Raw genomic sequence first — 19,923 nt, 5'->3', positions numbered from 1 at the left:
CTATTTGTGAAGCTATACTATTGATACAAAAGTTAAAGAAATTCCCAGGATCCACTCTTTATTCCTCTAAGAGACACACAGAGGTGGATAGAAGCTCTAGTCTTTAAATTCCAAGGCTAAACCATAAAAGAAAAAAGATGAGAACCAGAGAGGGCATCAGTGCTTTGCTTCCCTTCAAGTCCCCCAAATCAATTATGACCTCAGTGTCGATGGTAGTCAGAAAAGCAGAAGTTCTTATTCTTACAAATGCTCAATAACTCACTCAGCTGTTGCCTCAGCCTCTAGCAAACTAGGATCCTTCCTACAGAGTGCAATGATGATGCAGATGTTATCATAGAAGGCAGCAAAGTGGATTGGCATCCAGCCTCTTTTCTCGGTAAGTGTGTAATCAGCTTTGAAGCAAAGTAGACAGATGGTTGCTTCCAGTGAACAAGCTTGTGCGGCCAGGTGTAGAGGTGTTGGACCTGAGATGAAGAGCAATTGTCCAGTAGTCAAAGAGCTAGCACTCCCCAAATAAATAAACAGTAAATAAACATGCCTTTATGAGACCAACCATACAGCTTACTGCTTTATAATATTTTTTAAAAACTCAAAGTAAGCACTAAAACAATTATTTGGGCAATCTTATATCTCTTTGCTTAACTTGGAATATCTGGAAAAATTATACTTTTTGAACAAAAAAATAGCATGGAAATATATATATATTTGTATATAATACATACATTTTATATTGAAATATAATTATATTTAGTTGCCCAGGTTAGCCCTTAAACTTTCAGTCTTCTTGCTAATAGGTCTCAAGAAGCTGGTATAACAGGCCCATGTCATTAGGCTTAGGTGGTTACTTGACCTTTAGGCTCTTGGCAGTACTAGGCATGTTGTGTGGACACTTCAGTTCAGTGTAACATCATATGTCTGACCAGTCTGTGCGTCGGTTGTGGTTTTAACAGTGGCACTGTGAGCAGTCTCAGGACTTAACTACTCTCTGGGACCTCTGGCAAGCCAAATCTTGGCAGCGTGTGGGGTCTCACTATCCACCATGTGTACTCTGGGGGAAGAACAGACTTCGACACTCTGTGCTGTGTTACTCTGAAGTCCTTGGACAGAGATTACAAAGAGACAGCAGTTTGTAATCTTTAGTATGTAACAGACAGTCCCATGAGTAGAAGGTATAAGAAGAGCAGGACAGCTGTCATTTATATTTACTGTGACTGAATCTTTGGTAATAGTTGGTTTACAAATTTTTAGTACCAAACCAGATTAAAGTTCTAATAAGCTGGCTGGGATTGGTGGCCATACATTGCATTATGAGAAAGTTGAGACAGAAAGACAATAACAAAATGGACCAAAATTTTTCTTAAATACTAAATTTAAAAGTTCTTGCTTCGTCTCCCAATTTCTAGTAATGTGTATATGATCAGAAGTGACAACTGATGGTCAACTCTAATCACAAATATAGAGCTCAACAGAAAACTAAAAGGCCTTTCAGAATTCATGACAGAAGTCACACCAAAGGGCAAACTGATAGGCTCTAGGTTGTAAAGTGCCTAGAAGTAGAGCAACCAGACTATCCGCAGTGCCATCGAACAGAACTTCCAATGTGACCAGCAGAAGGAAGGCTGACTGCAGTTAACGAATTGCTAGAGGCTTGCCATGGGCAAGCATGGCTGCTGAAACTTCTGAGAGATCTATCATATCAGCTTCTGCCCAGCTCCTGATAGTAGGGCGCCCTGGAAGGAGCTTGAAGGAGGAGAAAGATAAGATCATGTCCCCTCTGCAGTGCTGTCAGGGACACTGTGTCTCTTCACTGTAGTCCCTGGTTCCTCTCTGCCCTTTGCCAATATGGGTCTTGTAGTTTGTTCGGTTTGTTTTTCTTGTTGTTATGAAAGAATTCTTCTTTAATTACCTAATGTAGACTCTGAAGCTATGTGGTAAATCTCTTAAAGGAAATGGAAATTTGAGGACAAGGATGCTTTTATTTTGTTTGTATATCCAATGCTTATCTCAAAACTTTGATCTCCACCAAAAGTAATCATTTTTCAGAGCCCATACATCATTATGGCCACTAGATGGCAGAATGCCTAAATTACATTAACTTGTCTGTGGGAACAGGATGCTAGAGATTGAATTCAGGACCTTGCATACGCTGGGCAAGCACCATAGAGCTAAGCTACATTCCCAGCTCTTAGCTGCTTATGTACAAGCTTCCAAAACCACTTTGGAAACTGAATTCATAAAACAAGTCTAAGATGGTGGCAAATTCCTAGTTAAATATTATAAAAAAGGAATACCTAATTTCTGAATATCAATAAACATGGGCAGAAAAATTATACTCCAAATGAAAATGAAACCTCATTATTTTACATTTTATGCAACAAAACATTTGTGGATTATATACTATAAGATGTTTTATTCTTTAACTTTTGATGAGGCAATTGTTCATTTTCAAGACAGAATTTCATGCAGCCTAGGCTAGTCTCAAATTCAGTATATAATTAAGAATGACCTTAACTCCTGTTTCCTGCTTCTGTCTTCCATGTGCTGGAATTTCAGACTTATAATACCACACCCAACAAAAGTTTAAACATATACAATAATCTTTTAATATATACACTTACTTCACTTATGCCTTACCGTTTCTTTCTTTTTTCATATCCATTTTAGATGACTCTGCTCAAAGAGAAAATCCACATAGAAACATGATTACCAATATATAGGAGTTTGTGTGTTGATACAGAAAGCAGGCTTACATCAGACAATGTGGAGTAAGGTTTCTAGCAGAGACATGAAGGCTGGGAAACCCACCCCCCCCCCCTTAAAAGCAGATTAAAACTTGCAGCTGGGAGAGAGTGCTGATGTAGCAGTAATATTGTTAGCAGAGTTACTTATTCATTCATTCTGTGAAATGTACCTATTTATCAACAGATGGAAGTCTGAGAAAGACAAGGATGAATACAACATTTTTAATTACCAAAAATTCTTTTCATGTTAAACGGTGCTTAAAGGACAGCTGTCTACTCGCTGCCTTTAAATCATCAGATTCTGTTTTATATTAATTGGGCTTAGTTAGTGCTGAGCAGGGTTTGGAAATGGAATGAAACCTTGGCTGAACATGATGAAGCGCCTCTGGTTGACGTTGAAGTTGGCGTTGCACAGCTGACATATGATGGAGACCCGGTTGTGCAGGGCAGCATGGTGGAAAATGGCATAGCCTGCCTCATCGGAGACATTGATTGTGGAGCTTGAGGTCTTACGGCTAAATGTGTGGAAGACAGCGGACAAGCCTCTTTCAACAGCAGACTTCAGACCAAATGGGATGCTCTAAAATTATTTAAAGAACCAGCATTAGTTTGTTAAAATATTTTTAGTAAGAAAATACATATAAAGTCTTCCTTAAAGGGAAGGAAGGAACACACGGAATGTATCAACACAGTCACAAGAGTGCCCTTTCATGTTTGTCATGACACCACAGGGGACAGGTGACGAACTCCCTCCCTGTACTATGCTAAACATCATGGAGCTAAAAGGAGATACTGAGCATGGGAAATACGTTTGGAGAGATTGTTTCCCTTTCTTTTAGAGTAAACTGTAGCTTCATCCTTGCAGACAGTTTCGGCAGAGTGGACAGATGCTTTTCTGAAACAGTTTAAAAGCAAAGGAACTAGAGCTATATAGCTGGAGAGAATTCCTTCTTTCTCTAGTTCTCAGATGAAGAGGTTAAAAAAAATCATGTTGTTCTTTGAGAAACATGTTCTGATAAACATTTGGGGCTACTTATCAAAGTTTTAAAACTATGGATTTTTTAAACAAATAAATGGAAAGTAAGTACCAGCATAACCTTTCAAGTTTGTGAAACAGAGGGCTGACCCGGGATGCCAGCTCTGTCTCCTGTCTGCATACCACAGTGGCTCCTATTAACTGTGCGCACCTCACGGTCCTCACTTGTGCACTAGAGGGGAATAGCAGCACGAGCGGCTCTGGAATGGAGCTTCCTGTCTACAGTGGTACTTTAAACACCAGACATCAGCAAACATTTGCCATGCAGATTAACCTCGATCCGGCTTATTGACAATTTGTTTTCTCTAACAAAAATGTATAATCAAGAAACATGGTGATTATCAGCTAATAAAAGATGGAATTTTTATTTCATACTGAAGAATTTATTCAAGCATTAGTTCAGTTCATCTCTAGTACAGATGTAATGATAGAGCAGCTATAAGCGTTCCACCATTCTTAGGAGACAAAAAAAAAAAAAAAAAAAAAAAAAAAAAAAAAAAAAAAAAAAAGCACCATCTAGAGACTTTGTCTGTCAAGTTCTAAGCTTATAGGCTTCAGGTCCTAAAGTCTCCTGGAGAAGTGAATTTGTGTAAAAGGGAGTGTTGTTAGTGGCCAGAAGTGTTGCTCTCTACTCATTTTCCTGCCTTTTGCCTGGGCATCAGAGACCTTGACTGCAAACTTATGCAACCCCTACTCTCAGAAAAGTACTAATACTCTCTGTCTCTGTCTGTCTCTGTCTGTCCCCTCCCCTCTCTATCTCTATCTCTCCTGCCTTGTCTGGTGGGCCCTGATTTCCTCTGGTCAGAGCCCTACATACTATCTGTCTGATGCTATTAACTAGTCCCAAATGTTTACCAGAACATGTTTCCCAAAGAACAACATGATTTTTTTTACCTCTTCATCCGAGAACTAGAGAAAGAAGGAATTCTCTCAGAACTTTCTCAGAGCCCCTGCCTTGTTATTGCCTGCCCGCCCGCCTGCCCTACCGCCTGCTTGCCTGTCCATAGCCACAATGACTCTTCTAGTTAAACTCCATACCCCTAACAACCCATCCTTCATTAACCTCGCATCCTAGGCCTTTCATGTCGTGTAGAATATGGCACATTAACTTATGGTAATATGTAACCTCTTACATTTTTGATAGTAAGATACCTTGCATTTCATAGCTTTTTTTAAACCAAATTTTTTCTTAAATTGCTCGTGTAGTTGAGCTTCAGTCAGTGGAAGCCTTTTCAATCTCAGATTGTTCACAATTTCATTTATGGCTCCCCACCATTGAGTCTTATAGAGTTGCTGGTAGAAAATTTCAAGCTCAAAATAGATCACATAGTAGCTATAAAAAAGGAAAAAGGCATGTTTTGTAGTTGTGAATTAATTTGCTGCTTATTTATATACTGTCAAAACTTGCTTATTCCATAAACATTACACATGCTGAACTATAGTTTGAACTATACTTGGCCGTAAAAATAGTAGCATTATTATCAACAGTTATTGAGACTTTAATCTTTATAATTATCCTTTTATTGACTATTTAGGCTGGTTCTGTATTCCCAGGCACTGTCTTCAAGTCACTAGGAGCCTAGGTTCTAGGGAAAGGAGCTGTAAGTTCATCTTCCACCTCAGTTTTTCTTTCTCTTACTATTTTAATCAAATTGTGTCCATAAATTGTTTTTCTGAGTGATAATCATCCTTAAGGCCAGCCTTGAATAATGTTTTAGGTAATGGTTCCTTGGCTTTTACTGATCAGTAGGCTAAAGGAATTCCACCCTATCCTGGGACATGGGCTAGAAGACTTGATGCTAACACAGGCCCTCTTATTCTGGAGTAGAGCAGCAACACACCATACAATTAGTCCATTCGGTGCAGTGGTTTCTTATCATGGGAATACTGTGCTTCCCCAAGAGGCAGCACTGGTGACTGTTCTGGCAGGAATGAAAACAATCTAAAGAGAAACACTCTATGAGATCTAGAGAGGATTTGGCTGTCTGCATGAACCCTGAGAGCATCTCTCATCAGATGATTGTGTGATGTCCAGGGTCAACTGTATAGTAAGCTGTGGCACTGGGTACCCACAGATGCTTTATGAGAAGCACAGAAATCCCAGATAGCCTGTACTTCACAGTTGGTGGCTAGATATATCATCCTGGTAATCTTCATTCAAGTACTGTATCTACACATATACTACATGTCTTATTCAAACCGCAAGTATGGTTATCATCAGGGACTTTAGGGAAGCTCACTTGGTTTCATTAAGCAGATTTCTGATCAACTATATCTACAACAATACCATGGAAATGGTATGTTCTTCTCCAAACTGGGTATTTTAGGACAATTAATCTATTTGCTTCAATAATTATCATCTTTATAGAGTTGCTCTACTCTTGTAGATTTGTAGTTCATTGAGTATCTGATTTGTAGACCCATGTCTTTATTCTGTCGTGATGAGAAAACTCACACCAAACCTAAAACGAGTCTAGGATCTAAATGTTTCTAAGTGTGACTCGGTGTAATGACCATTTCTTTAAAATGGATGCAAGCAAGAGATTTCGAAATACCCTGTTTTCAGCTGTTCACAATATTCTCTGGTCTATCACTGAGAGCCCTACATTGTGATGAAAAAATAAGAAGAATGTCTATAAAAAAGATGTTGGAAATTTTTGGAATTTTAAGATAGCACTACTTTGAAAACAATGACTGGGAAAGGAACTCTTATCCCATTAGACTGGAGGCAAATCTAACTTATGTCATTTGCCAGGCATATCGAGAAGCCAATCTGAGAGAGAGCAGCACAAACTGAGACAGAAGCAGGAGTTATCTAAGATGGTATTCACATCTTTGTTACTGAGCACCCAGCAGGAGAAAACAGGAAATCTGGGCAGGAAAGGAAGAAGCCAAAGGTTTCCATTGCAGTTGAGAATTCTGGCCCATCGGCATACAGAACTCCAATAAAACATTATGCAAAGGTTGGATTTAACACAGGATGAAGGTTCTCTAGTATTTGATATGTGATTCTGGAAAATACTGCCTAAGTGTTTGTGTTTTTTACTTTTATTTAATGCTGTCTGGGTCTAGAAACATGTTCATTTTGTATTTGTTTTTATTAGGTGTGGGTGTATGCATGTGTGTGCAGAGGTTGAGTGTCTTCCTTCAGGACTCTCCACCTCATGTTTTGAAGCAGTTTCTCATTGAACTTGAGGCTCACTCATTGGCAACTGTAGCTGGATGTTGAGTCCCTGGGATGGTGCGTCCCTGGGATCCTCCTCTGTTCACCTTCGAGCGAATGAATGATAAGCACACAGTGCTGTTCCTGGATCTTTTTTTTTTTTTTTTTTCTGAATCACCTTTAATATACAATGTGGCTCATTACACACAGTAGCAGGGAGCGTCTAGACAAAGAAATAATTTCTACAGCTTGGTCAATATGTAATATGTATTTCTTTTTTTTCTGACAACTTTAATTTTAAAAAAACAGAGATACATGTACAGATAATTAAAAGCATTTTAGCATAAATATATATGAATATATTTTTGTCAGTACTTAATTTTTTTAAAGATTTGATAGTATGCATTGAAATCTTACTATTTACAAAGATCATAAAGCATATGTAAAACAAAATTTAACATGGAAATAGTCAAAGTTTTTTGGTGTGTAAAGATTAAACATAATGATTTTTAACGATCAAAAATTGCCACAAGGCTATCTTCTTAGCGTTTGAGTTATTAATGATTTAAGGTCTAAGTGTACCCCACTCTGAGAGGGTGTTATACACTTATTGTTTTGTTTTCTAAGAAGGACTGAGGCTTCCATTTTTTGGCCTTTCTGGGGTTTTGTTTGTTTGTTTGTTTTTTGAGCTTCATATGGTCTGTGAGTTGTTTCTTGGCTATTCAGAGCTTTCTGAGGCTAGTATCCAATTATCAGTGACTGCAGTAATATGTGTTTCTTTATGGATGCTTTAAAAATACTTTTTAAAGACACACAAAGAAAACATGTTCTTTACAAAATTCTCTTAGAGATTCTACTGAGGAAATCTGTCATGGGGGAGGGGTCTTCAGATCCAGGAGAAGCCCAGCCCCTGTCTTTTCCCTGAATGGTCAGCAGCAGTAAGGGAGCTGAGTGGTACAGCAGCACTTAGCTCTCCAGCAACCTTCTTCACAAACCCAGGAAACCCAGTTGGTGGGATTGTGAGTGGGGGCCATCCAGACCCTTCTTTATGAGGTGGGAGGGCTTCTGTTGGCTTGAAGAGTGAGTGGAGGGATGATTATGTGATGCTAGAGGCTAGATCTCAGATCCTCATATATATTCAGCAAGCACTTTATCTACTGTGCTATCTCCCAGAACCTCTTATAGTTTTTTTAAACTTAAAAACTCCTATCTACCTACCATTCACCAACACTCATTTCCCATTGCTGCTCATTAGTCAGAAGCTAGAGAAACAACTGCTCGATGACATCACATTGCAGTAGCTGGATCTCTTATAGAACAATAATAACAAGATGCAACACCAACTATACTGTTCTACCAAGAACAGCCTTTCATGAATCTAGCTCTTCTCTCTGTCTCTGTGAACTTTCAGCATCACAGGTGTCCCAGATGCCCGATAGAAGCTGAGGAGAAAACTTATTCATAGATGTCTCCAGAATATTATGCACCCTGGCAAGGGCTGTCTATGGAATGTTCAGTAGGTGTTAAATCTTTGAACAAGAGCTTCCTCTTCCAGAGAAAAAACAAACAACTAAGGCAGAAGATATTTCCATGGATTTTGCCTATGAGTAAGAGGCACTTTCACACAGGTCCGCAAGCATGTCTGCATCTTCACACTGCTCTTTCTCCTTCAGAATCATGGTCACATGTTATCTGATTTCATATTTAGCAGATGATACTCAATCGATTGATCAAATTTAAATTTTTGTCTTCACACCCCCTTTGCCTCATTTTTTGTTCTCTTCATCCCCATGCATCTTCAAGTGTATATGATTATTTTTACCTCTTCCTGTTTTGTTAACCGTCCCTCAATTTACCCTTTAACTTGCTGCAAATAGTCTCCATCACTGATACTCTCATTAAAGTTCTCTTACCGAGTCAAAACCAACTCCAGAGACAGCTCTTCATTCTAAAATAGAGTTGTCATTTTCTGTTGTATCTGACACTTTTATTATTTCATATTCTTACACAAACATTCCATTTGATTGCTACTCTATCACAGCCCCTGGTTTCCTTACTTGTGAGTTACACCATTTCAGTCTTCTTTGTTCTCTCTCTCTCTCTCTCTCTCTCTCTCTCTCTCTCTCTCTCTCTCTCTCTCTCTCTCTCCCCCCTCTCTCTCCCTCTCTCCCTCCCTCCCTTCCATGTTTCTTTCCCTGCTCCAGTTTTGAAATGTCTATTCTCCAGAATTCCAGACTTGGCCCTATTCTCTCAATCGCCTCTATCCACCAGCAACAACAAATGATCAAAGACACCTTCCTAAGTGCTTCTTTCCACCTCTAGTCCAGATATTTTTTGTGAGCTATATAACTCATGTTTTCAAACTTCAGGATCCATGGTGAAATACAAGAACACAGCACATGAAAGGCCCTAGAAGCCCTGGAGGAACTACATCGTTTAGAAGATTAAAGACATAGCAAGGTCTGGCACAGAGGGTTTGGAACTGTTAACTTATGGAAATGAAATGGTGTGTGTTATGTTCACTGTGTTCAGCCGGCCCCTCACACTCTAGTCCTCATCTCCTTGCCTATTTAGCATGTGTGCTCACTGTAAGAGCTAAGTCCAAGCTTACTTGTGGGTTGTATCAAAGTGGGTGAAGTAATAACTAGTTAGTACGCTTTTGAGTCTCATCCCTGTTCTAGGATTGCCATTCTAAGGTTTTTCAGCTAGCTTTTGCATTTTGACACTTTCTTGTTTTATGTTGAACACAGCTATGGCTGGTATGAATGGGAAGCACCTCACCTCTTTCCACAAAACTCCATGACTGGCACTGAGTAAAATTCTTTGTATCCTGAATCCTCTGCAAAGGTATTTTCCACACATGCCCATATATTTTTTACATTTTTCTAAAATAAAAATCACATATTAAAAAAACACCTTTAAGCAACCTCAATAATTCTAAGATTCTTTATATGAAATGTTATTCATGCAAATAAAAAGTGCCCCAGAGAAAACTGATAAATGCATGTATCCTACTCTTAGTTTGAGAATAAATAAATATAAGAAATATGACAAGTAAGGGCACTGATATGTGTGATGCCATCAGGCTTCTGGGTTATCGAAATTAAGACTAACTTTTTTTCTTGTCATAATCTTTGAGAAATGTGAATAGGTTAGCATAGTGCTCAGGAATGTATTTGTTTTTGTTTGTTTCTCCTTTTTTATTTTAATTATTGGAGTCTCTCTGATGTGTACCTACTTGATTTTGAATTCATAATCCTCATGCCCCCCTAAAATTTCAGGTGTGTGCCACCATGATCAGCCATGTGTTCTGGATTTCTATTGTATACTTTAACTATCCAAAGACAAAGACTGCTCATTTGAAATCTGTCAAGTCTGATGAAAGTATCTGTACTGGGTTTATTTATCAGCTTTTTCTTCACCACAGTTGCTTAGAGGTAGCTGCACTTAGTTCATGTTTGTTTCAATAATGTGTAAGAAAGATAGTGGCCTGTGAGAATGACTGTCTAGAGACTTGTATGGTGCCTGTACCAACAGAAACTCTCAGTGAAAATGTACAAAAACAGCTGAAACAACAGAGCATCTCAGAAATATAACGATTCAAGAACCTTGAACTCATCCAGAGCATTCTCAACTGGACTGGTGCTAATGTCAAATTCAATTCCTCCGTGAACATGGAAGTACTGATGCTCTTTGTAATCGAAATTCTGGCATTTAAAATCTCGTCCATAAATAAATGGAGGCAGTTCTCTCTCTGTCTTGACCTTGTCATCTCCAGAAATAAAAAACAATTTTAAGTTAAAATGTGGAAAACACACAGATGATTGTATTTTAGATATCTGATTATCATTCAGATAAACAAATATAAAATGCCATATGAAATTAAAACTTGGCAATTACTGACTATAAAATTATTTACTCTACACACATATCCACACACACTTGTGGTGCTAGAGACTATACTCTGGGCATTGCATACCTAACTGGTCAGTCACTGAGCTCTATCCCAGCCCCTTTTACTTCGCATTTTGAGCCACGTTTCACTATGTCACCTAGGATAGCCTTGAATTCAGGTTAGACTTGAATTTGTGAGCCTTTTGCCTCTGCCCTGAGTAGCTGGGTTTAAGGCCTGTGTCAACAGGTCCAGTAACAAATAAAAAGACAGATAAATAAGTAAATATGTATATGCCTACATATTTAATTTTTAACAATAAAATAAATTTGTTTGATGATTCTTAAGCATTTCTTGGGCTTTCCTATATAAACATTTATAAAGTGTTGCCAAAATACTCTGGTTGACATCTAATGAGTAGAAATTAACATATATTTCCTCAATTATTAGAATTCAAATTCTGTGTTTTTGATAACTTGTATTTAGACTATGAAAAGAATCTTTCTTGAGGTACTTTAGGCAAAAGAGATACTATAAAGTAGTATTTCCCAGTTATCTTAGTCAGTGTTCTATTGTTGTACACAGATATCATCACCAACGTTTATAAAACCCAGCAACTCTTATAAAAGACAGCATTTAGTTAATTGGGGCTGGCTTACAGTTTCAGGGTTTCATTCATTGCCGGAAGCACATGGCCCAGACATGGCAGTGGAGTACATAAGAGTTCTATATCCAAATCCATAAGCAGTAGGAAGACAGAGACACTGGGCCTGGTTTGAACTTTTGAAACCCCAAAGCCAGCCCCAGTGACACACTTCCTCCCAACAAGGCCATACTTCCTAATCCCTCCTCACACTCCTAATCAAGTGGTTCCACTCACTGATACCCATGCATTTGAGCACATGAGCCTATAGGGTGTACCCTTGTGTAAACCGCCATACCATGTGATAAAAATAATCAGCTCCTATTACTAGAAAGCAATGAGAACATATATACTACTTATTTGAAAAATACTTCCTAAAATCCCAGCAAAGATAAGGTCTGTTTTTGCTTATCCTCTTACCTGAAAAAGGTGGAAGTAGACTATTTAAATATGGAACTTTCATCTTCTTCTTTAAACTGAGTAAAAATGGAATCAGGAAACATATTAACTTCAGATAACCTATCCCTCTTCTGATTTCTTTTTTTTTCTCAAAGTGTTTTTGAATGACTTTTTTTTGAAGATGTAGTCTTTGTTGTAGTCTCTGGTAAGTACAAATGTCAAGGTAATCCTGGTTGTACTTTATTGCATTAGTAAGCCAGTAGGCTGTCTCAAATATAAAGATGTTTTCATGCTGTTGGATGTGTGTGGTACTAAATGTCAGCTTCATCATCATACTCTCAGCATATTTCATAAACACAGCCTTTTCCTCAGGGCTGTTGGGTTCATATGTTGGATCTTCATTCATGTCTTCATCATAGATCCCATCAAAGTCTGGGTCACTTGTAATATCAACTAAACCTTCATGGTAAGAAAAAAGTTAGGTAGTGAGAGACAAGAGATAAGGAAGCTTCCATGAAATTTTCTGGGCAAGACATGGTTGTTGCAACCACAAACTCCAGCTGTGGATGCCTCTGCTAGGTTGACACAAAATTGGGTCCCGCAGTGGTCAGGGTCAGGCAGAGATGAGAAGCTTGGGATGACCTACTTCTTTCTAACTACCAAATTCATAGCTAATAGTAGATCTATGGAAAAGCGGCATCATGGCCTTCAGTTGTGTGCCCACTGCTGATTCTACCAGACTCCAATTGTTAAACAAAAGGCCCTGGTTAAACAAAGTGGATCATAAAGTAAAACCAAAACTTATGAATCTTGGAAGGAACATACTAAAGAAGGGGCTATTAATAGGATGAGAGTGAGTTAGAGGTTAGGGAAGAGACTGCAAGAGCATCATATACAAGTATAAAACTGTCAAGGCTGTATCCATGGCCACATGTCCTATGTACTTTCCAGCCTAGTGAGTCCCCTAGGAGCCCTTTTGCCTACATCATTCCAAATCTCAATCTGATTCCTACTTGCACAGCCCAGGTGCTGGCCCAGCCTGACAGTTCCCTGACCCTTAACTTCTCTGACTGCCCTAACCTGGTAAATTCCCAATACCTCAGCCCATCCATTTTCTCTCATCCTCCTAAGCATATCTAAGGTAGTGCATCTTGCACATTAGTTTGAACAGATGCAGCCCTTGTCCTATTTGTGCACTTGGTTGGTTACCACTGAATTGGTATCACCCCATTCTACCAATCTGAAATCAACACTACCTGAAGGGTTTGACATATTATTTCCTCCTCTCATCTGATCTGAAATCAACCAAACTTGGGCAACAACAGGAAGAAAACCAAGTTACAATTCAACAGAGACAGCCTAAAATCTCATATCAGATATACAACCCTAAAAAGAATTTTACATGCCCAGGTCATGTCACAAAAATACAAACTGTATAAAAGATCAATATAGTATGTCCCCAAGACCCATCAGCACTATCAAAATGTTCTCCAATAAAAATTATTCAAATAAACTCTCAGGACATAAAATTTAAAAGAAAAATCTTAACCATGATCAGAGAATTTGAGGAGATTAAAAAGAGGACAGAAATAGCTCAATGGACTAAAGAGAATGGGCATAAACTCCTCAATCATGTCCAAGAAAACACATATATACTGATGAATGAGACAACAAAGAAAATTCAAAGGCTAAAAACTGAATTCAGTAGTGAGAAGAAAATGGAAATACTGAAAAATAATCAAGCTAAATTGAAGACAGACTTGAAATATTCAATAATGCAACTTAAAAAGGAGAAAGCCTTTCCAGTAGAATTAAGATTATAGTTACAGCACTAAATACACAGAATAAAGAAAGAATATTGAAAGAGTAAAATCACAAGTCATATACAAAGGAGAGCCCATCAGAAAAATAGCTAACTTCATGAGGAAACTTTAAAGGCAAGAAAAACCTAGGCTAGTGTACTCTAACTTCCAACAGACCACAGATGCAAATCCAGACATTTTACCTGGCCACACTATTAGCCATAGTTGAAGAAGGAAAACAATCTTTCCAATGTATCAACAGGATAAAAGAACCCATGTCCCCCAACGCATCCATACAGAGAAAACTGGAAGCAATACTGCAGTAACCAGAGGGAGGGATAGTATAGCGGAAAGAACTATAAAGAGACAATATGACTAAAGTTACTGAAATGCAAACCATGAGGAAGAACACAAACAGCAAAACAAACAAACAAACAAAAACCCATAATAAAATGACTGCAATCAACATACAACATTTAATAGCAGCTTTAAAAGTCAATGGCTTCAACTCCCTCCATGACATAGGTAAGCCAAAGAAAGGAATTAAGAAAAAACAAACAACAGCAAAGCAGTTTCCTTTTGCCATTGAACTTGCAGCGGCGAGTCCACTGGGGCTTCAGAACCTCTAGTGTCCTCTACTGTGTCCGCAGATCTAGATACTGACCAAAGATGGGCTGCCCATCTGGATGCCTGGGAGTGTCCACTGCTGGGCTTGATGCTGGGAAAACACCTTGGGTTGACAGAGGGCAGGCACGGGCATAGGGAGGGGAAGAGCACTGCCAAAGCTTGAATGCACTAGGTGACCTGGATGTGAAGGATGCAAATCCTGTGCTGGCTTCTCAGGAGTTACTGTGAATCTAAGATTGACCACCAAAAATATCACAGCCTGTACCTGAAGGTCTCCTCTTTAAAAAAAAAAAAAAAAAAAGCAAATTCTTATAGAGTACATCCACAAGCTGAAGGTTCATAAGGCCCACAAGATGATTCTGGCTGACAGGGCTGAGGCTCAAAGGGCAAAGACCAAGGAAGCACAAATAGGCCACAAGCAGCACATCTGGGCCAAGAAGAAAAAGATCATCAAGAACTGTCCAAAGTGGAAGGGACCGGGAAACACAGCTTCCCTCATGTCTGTACATAGTGGGATTGGCTGTGTGGGGTATGTGGCTCAGTCATTAAAATAAAACAAGCCTTAAAGAATAAAAGAAAATCCATTTTTCTGTTCTATACAGGAAATTCACTTTATATTTAAACATAGTCACCACATTAAAGTGTAAGGATTGATAAAGTTTCCAAGCAAATGGGACTAGGGAACAAGCAGGTGCTGCTACATTAGTATCTGACAAAGTAGATTTAAAACTAAAAGTTATCAGAAGATATAAAGAGGAATGTGTTGTTCTAATCAAGGTAATAAAGAATAAGAACACATTATAATTCTAAAAATTTATGCAACAAACTTTAGTGCACCTAATTTCATTTTTAAAAAAAAGTATACCACTGGAATTACAGAGACAGATTAACTCCAGCTCAAAAATAGGAGGTGATTTCAGTATCCCCACTGCCTCCAATAAACAGAAATCATCTGGACAGAAACTAAACAAACATCAGAATTAATGACATCATACATCAAATGGACCTAAAAGATATCTATAATATTTTACCCAAACACCAAAGAACAGACATTCTATTCAGCAGCTCATGGATACATCTCTAAAATAGACCACATACTGATAAAACAACCAAATCTTATCAAATTTAGAAAAGCTGAAATGATTCTATTTTATCTGACCACAATTTTATTAAAACTTGGAATCAACAGCAAATGAATTTCTAATAATTAAAAAATGCATGGATATTAAGTAAATGGTGAATGTTTCAAGGAACACATAAAGAAATGGGACAGAAGAAATGGCTCAATAGTTACCTGGGTTCAATCTCCAGCACCCTCGTGGCAGCTCACAACCATGTGTAACTCCAGTCCTAGGGGATCTCTTACCCTCTTTTGATCTCTCTAGGCATGAGTCACGAATGTGGTGTACATAAATACATGCAGGCAAAACATTCATATACATGAAATAATAAATATATCAAGTCTTCTGAAGAAGTTAAAAAGTTTTTTTTTTAATTTTGGAACTAATAGAGATTAAAACAACATAAGCTCTAAACTCCTACATTAAGAAATCAGGGGTAAGGGGAAACCACAAATAAATGACTTAATGATGCAACTCATGAATCTAGGAAAACCAAGAATAAACCAAGCCCCAAAACCAGTAGATGGCAAGAAATAAAAAAAAAAAATCAGAGCAGAAATTAATGAACAAAAGCAAAAAAATATGTAAAGAATCAACAAATTTAAGGGCTCGTTTTTTGCAAAGATAATTATGATTAACAGACCATTAGCACAGTTAACCAAATACAGGATGAGGGGACCCAGATTACCAGAGAAATCACACAACATTTAACAAAGAAATCCAGGACATTGTAAGAGAATACTTTAAAAACCTCTACTTTATTAAGTTAAAAAAACATCTAGAAGAAATGAACACATTCTAGGTTCGCCCAAACCACAAAGGTTAAACCAAGAAGAGATCAACAACTTAAACAACTATTTATTACACACAAGCAGACTGAAACAGTAAAACAGGCCAGACAGAACCAGATGGACTCACAGAAGCATTCTATCAGACTTAAAGATCTACAACCAATATTCCTAAAGTACTCCAGAAATAGAAACAGAAGAAACAGTGCCACCTTCTTTCTATGAAGCCAGTATTGCTTTAAAACCAAAACCATGAAAGACACAACAAAAAACTGCTGGTCAATATCTCTGATAAACATAAATTCAAATGTCTTCAATAAAATAATTGCAAATTAAATACAAGCATATACCAAAATGTCACCCACTGTTAATCAGGTTGATTTTATCCTAGGGACACAGTGATGGTTCAACACAGGTAAGTAAATAACTATAATAAATCATATCGTCTTAATTAGGCTTTATGCTGTGAACAGTCACTATGACCAAGGCAGGTCTTATAAAGGAAAATATTTAATTGGATCTAGCTTATAAATTCAGAGATTCAGTCCATTAGCAGTAAGGTAGGAACATGGCAGCATTTAGGCAGTCATGGTGCTAGAGAGGAGCTGATAGCTCTGCATCTTGTTCTGAAAGCAAACAGGAGACCAGCTTCCAGACAGCTAAGGATGAGGATTTTAAACTCCATACCCATAGTGACACACTTCCTCCAACAAGGCCACACCTATTAATAGTGCCACTCCCTGGGCTGAGCATATACAAATCATCACACATATAAATGGACTTAAATTTAAAAATCCATGTTTGATGATACAGAAAAAGTCTTTGAAAAATCACTATCTTGCCAAAAATCAATTTACAGATTCAGTACAATCCCAATCAAAATCCCCTTGATGTTCTTCACAGAAATAGGAAAAAAAATTCTAAAAATTCCTATGGAACTACAAAAGATCCTAGAGAGCTAAACCAATCTTGAGCAATAAAAACAGAATGGTCTTAGCACAAAAATAAATAGATCAATGGAAGAAAATAAAAGACCCAAACATGTTTGCACATAGCTACAGCCATCTGATATTTGAGAAAGATGTTCAAAACATACATTGGCTGAGAGATATTATCTTTAACAAGTGCTTGTGGTGAAACTGAGTGTACATATGTAGAAGGGTGGAATTAGACCTATATCTATTACCCTGCAAAAAAAAAAAAAAAAAAAAAAAAAAAAAAAGCAACTCCAGGTGGGTCAAAGACTTCAAAGCAAAACCTGGAATGCTGAATTACTAGAAGAAAATATAGGCAATACTCATATGTGTGCAGGAGAGAATTCTTTGTAGGTCTCTGTGCAAACCTGTTGAAAGATTAATGCCCAGAATATACAAACAACTTGGAATACAAGAAAACAAATTACACAGTTGAATATGGTCAATGGATGTGAACAGAGTTCTCAAAAGAGAAAATAAAAAATGGCTAAGAAATATCTTTTAAAGTGTTCTACCTCATTGACAATCACAGATTACCCCAGTCACAATGAGTGCACGGCTAAGTTCATGAAAACAACTGATAACAAAGGTTGGCAAAACCCAGGGAAAGGGAACTTTGTTCATTCACTCCCGTGGGAATTGAAAACTGGGATAGACACCATGGAAACAAATGTGGAGAATTCTTGAAAAATTAAATCTATCATACAACCCAGCCATACCTCTCCTTGGAGTGCCGAAAGGACTCAAGAGCCTACTCTAGAGGTACTGAAACATGCTAATTGCTGCTTTATTCACAATAGCTAGGATGTGTTAGCAACCTAAATGGATTTAAAAAAATGGGGTACATATATAACAATAAGAATCTGTTTAGCTGTAAAAAAAATAGAATTTACAGATAAATACATGAAACTGGTAAATATTGTGTAGTGAGTAATCCAGACGCAGAAAGCAAGGCCATATGTTCTGCCTTATTTGTGGTTCCTGGCTCCAAATCTTTAGGCCTAAGTAAATAACCTGATGTACTAGAAAATCCAGGTAAGTAGAAAAACATTATGGTAAGTTGGGGGGAAAGGAGTTACAGAAAGGGCAATAGTAGGGGACAGGTATAATGAGGGAAATGGGGTGGCTCTTAATTGGGAAGGTGATAGATAGAAGCCCTGAGAATGTTTTTAAAAGCTACAGGGCAATTTATTCTGTAAGCTTACTTAAGGTATATAATAACTATATATAGATAGATAGATGTGTGTGCATATATATATATATATATATATATATATATATATATATATATATGGCATATGTCTGTATATGTCCTTTAAATTTAGTTATACTACATAAGATAGCAATAGTTCCCCTAAGAACCATGCATGATCATAATAAGATTTATGCACATATGCAGCATGCACAGGGGCTGTACTGGTTCACACCAGATGGGGTCCCATCCTTTAACTCATAAGCTATCTGTAATTGGTATTTTCTTGCAAAGGATAAATTTTCTACAGTGGAGTCTCACTAAATACACCTACCGGACTTCAGAGTAAGCCCCATGCTCAGCAGTAGATGGCCAACACAAAATGAACTCAATGCTATTTTGGGGGGGCAAGTGGATCATGTTGCTTCATTTGGGCACTTTTTGTCTTATTGGTCTTTTACTTATATATTTTGGTTTCTTATTTTGCATTGTATGTGTGTGTGTGTGTGTGTGTGTGTGTGTGAGGGGGGGAGGGAGGGACGGAGGGAGAGGGAGAGGGAGAGAGAGAGAGAGGGAGGGAGAGGAGTTTCTAAGTTTCTTTCATCTGTTTGTTTGCCTGTTTGTTTTTTAAAGAGAGCAAGAAAGAGAGTAGAGTTAGGGTGGTGGGGACAATTTGGAGAGTTGGAGGAGGGGAAAAGTGTGATCAAAAGATATATTTTATGAAAAAACTCTTACCTGCTGAACTAAACTCGGAATATATATCTTTAGTTGTTTGAGGTTTCCCATCTAGATCAATGTCCATGATTGTACGCCACAATTCAGAGAATCTGGCTCGTTTCTCTCTGGGCATATATATTCCATGCCACAGTGCTTTTAGCATATAGTCAATCTGGATCAAAATTTGTCCAATTCTGGTATCATAATAAGCTGGAGGTAACTGACAAGAAGAACTCTGATCAAAATTAGCTTCTAAACTGATTGAAGGAATTTGATTTAAGCAATAAATTCCAATGGCCAATTCCCTTAAGATCTGATGGATTTCCCTGTAGTCTAAGTGGGCAGTAGGGTCCACTGGAGTCAATAGGATGGCAGTGGAGAAGCCTACATTGTTCATCTGACTCATGAGTCCACATGGGATGTCTAGCTGAGAGCGGACGTCATCCTTGGCAGCCAGCCAGCTGACAAGTGCTGTTGTTAATAGTTCTTGTACTTCACTTCGATCATATTTTTCAAAAAAAGCAGAGGCATTTCTTTGTACTGCTAAATTTTCCAGGAAGGTTTCTTCATCTTGTCCTTGATCAAATCTTACTATTCCTTTTTTTACTATTCTTAACATTTCTAATTAAATCTGGTGTTTTTTTTTTTTTTTTTGTTTTTTTTTTTTTTTTTTTTTTTTTTTTGAGTTTCTGCAACAAAGAAAAAGACAATATTTGTCATGGCAATAAAGCTGGATTTTCTAGAATAAATATGTATTGTTCATCTTTCTAAATTTAGTTAATATTTCCATGGACAATCTGTACTTTTATCAGCTTCCAATTAAGTGAA

General features: G+C 37.8%; 1 protein-coding gene across 1 annotated transcript in view; it reads right to left on the bottom strand.

The window, feature by feature from the left end:
* ANKAR (ankyrin and armadillo repeat containing) overlaps nucleotides 1-19,714 on the bottom strand; it is a gene marked incomplete at both ends in the record, with an annotated part of 56,085 nt that extends 36,371 nt beyond the window's left edge. Inside the window, 8 exons of the mRNA XM_080932763.1 lie at nucleotides 263-464; nucleotides 2,635-2,670; nucleotides 3,102-3,321; nucleotides 4,930-5,110; nucleotides 9,722-9,825; nucleotides 10,549-10,712; nucleotides 11,896-12,333; nucleotides 19,114-19,714. Coding sequence (XP_080788889.1) covers nucleotides 263-464; nucleotides 2,635-2,670; nucleotides 3,102-3,321; nucleotides 4,930-5,110; nucleotides 9,722-9,825; nucleotides 10,549-10,712; nucleotides 11,896-12,333; nucleotides 19,114-19,714 — 1,946 coding nt within the window. The remainder of the gene's footprint in view (nucleotides 1-262; nucleotides 465-2,634; nucleotides 2,671-3,101; nucleotides 3,322-4,929; nucleotides 5,111-9,721; nucleotides 9,826-10,548; nucleotides 10,713-11,895; nucleotides 12,334-19,113) is intronic.
* Nucleotides 19,715-19,923: the final 209 nt, after the last annotated feature.

The sequence above is a fragment of the Micromys minutus genome, assembly GCF_963924665.1.
Source record: "Micromys minutus genome assembly, chromosome: 19".
Lineage (NCBI taxonomy): Eukaryota > Metazoa > Chordata > Mammalia > Rodentia > Muridae > Micromys > Micromys minutus.
The sequence above is the reverse complement of the archived record's forward strand: the minus strand, read 5'-3'. Positions and strand labels throughout refer to the sequence as shown.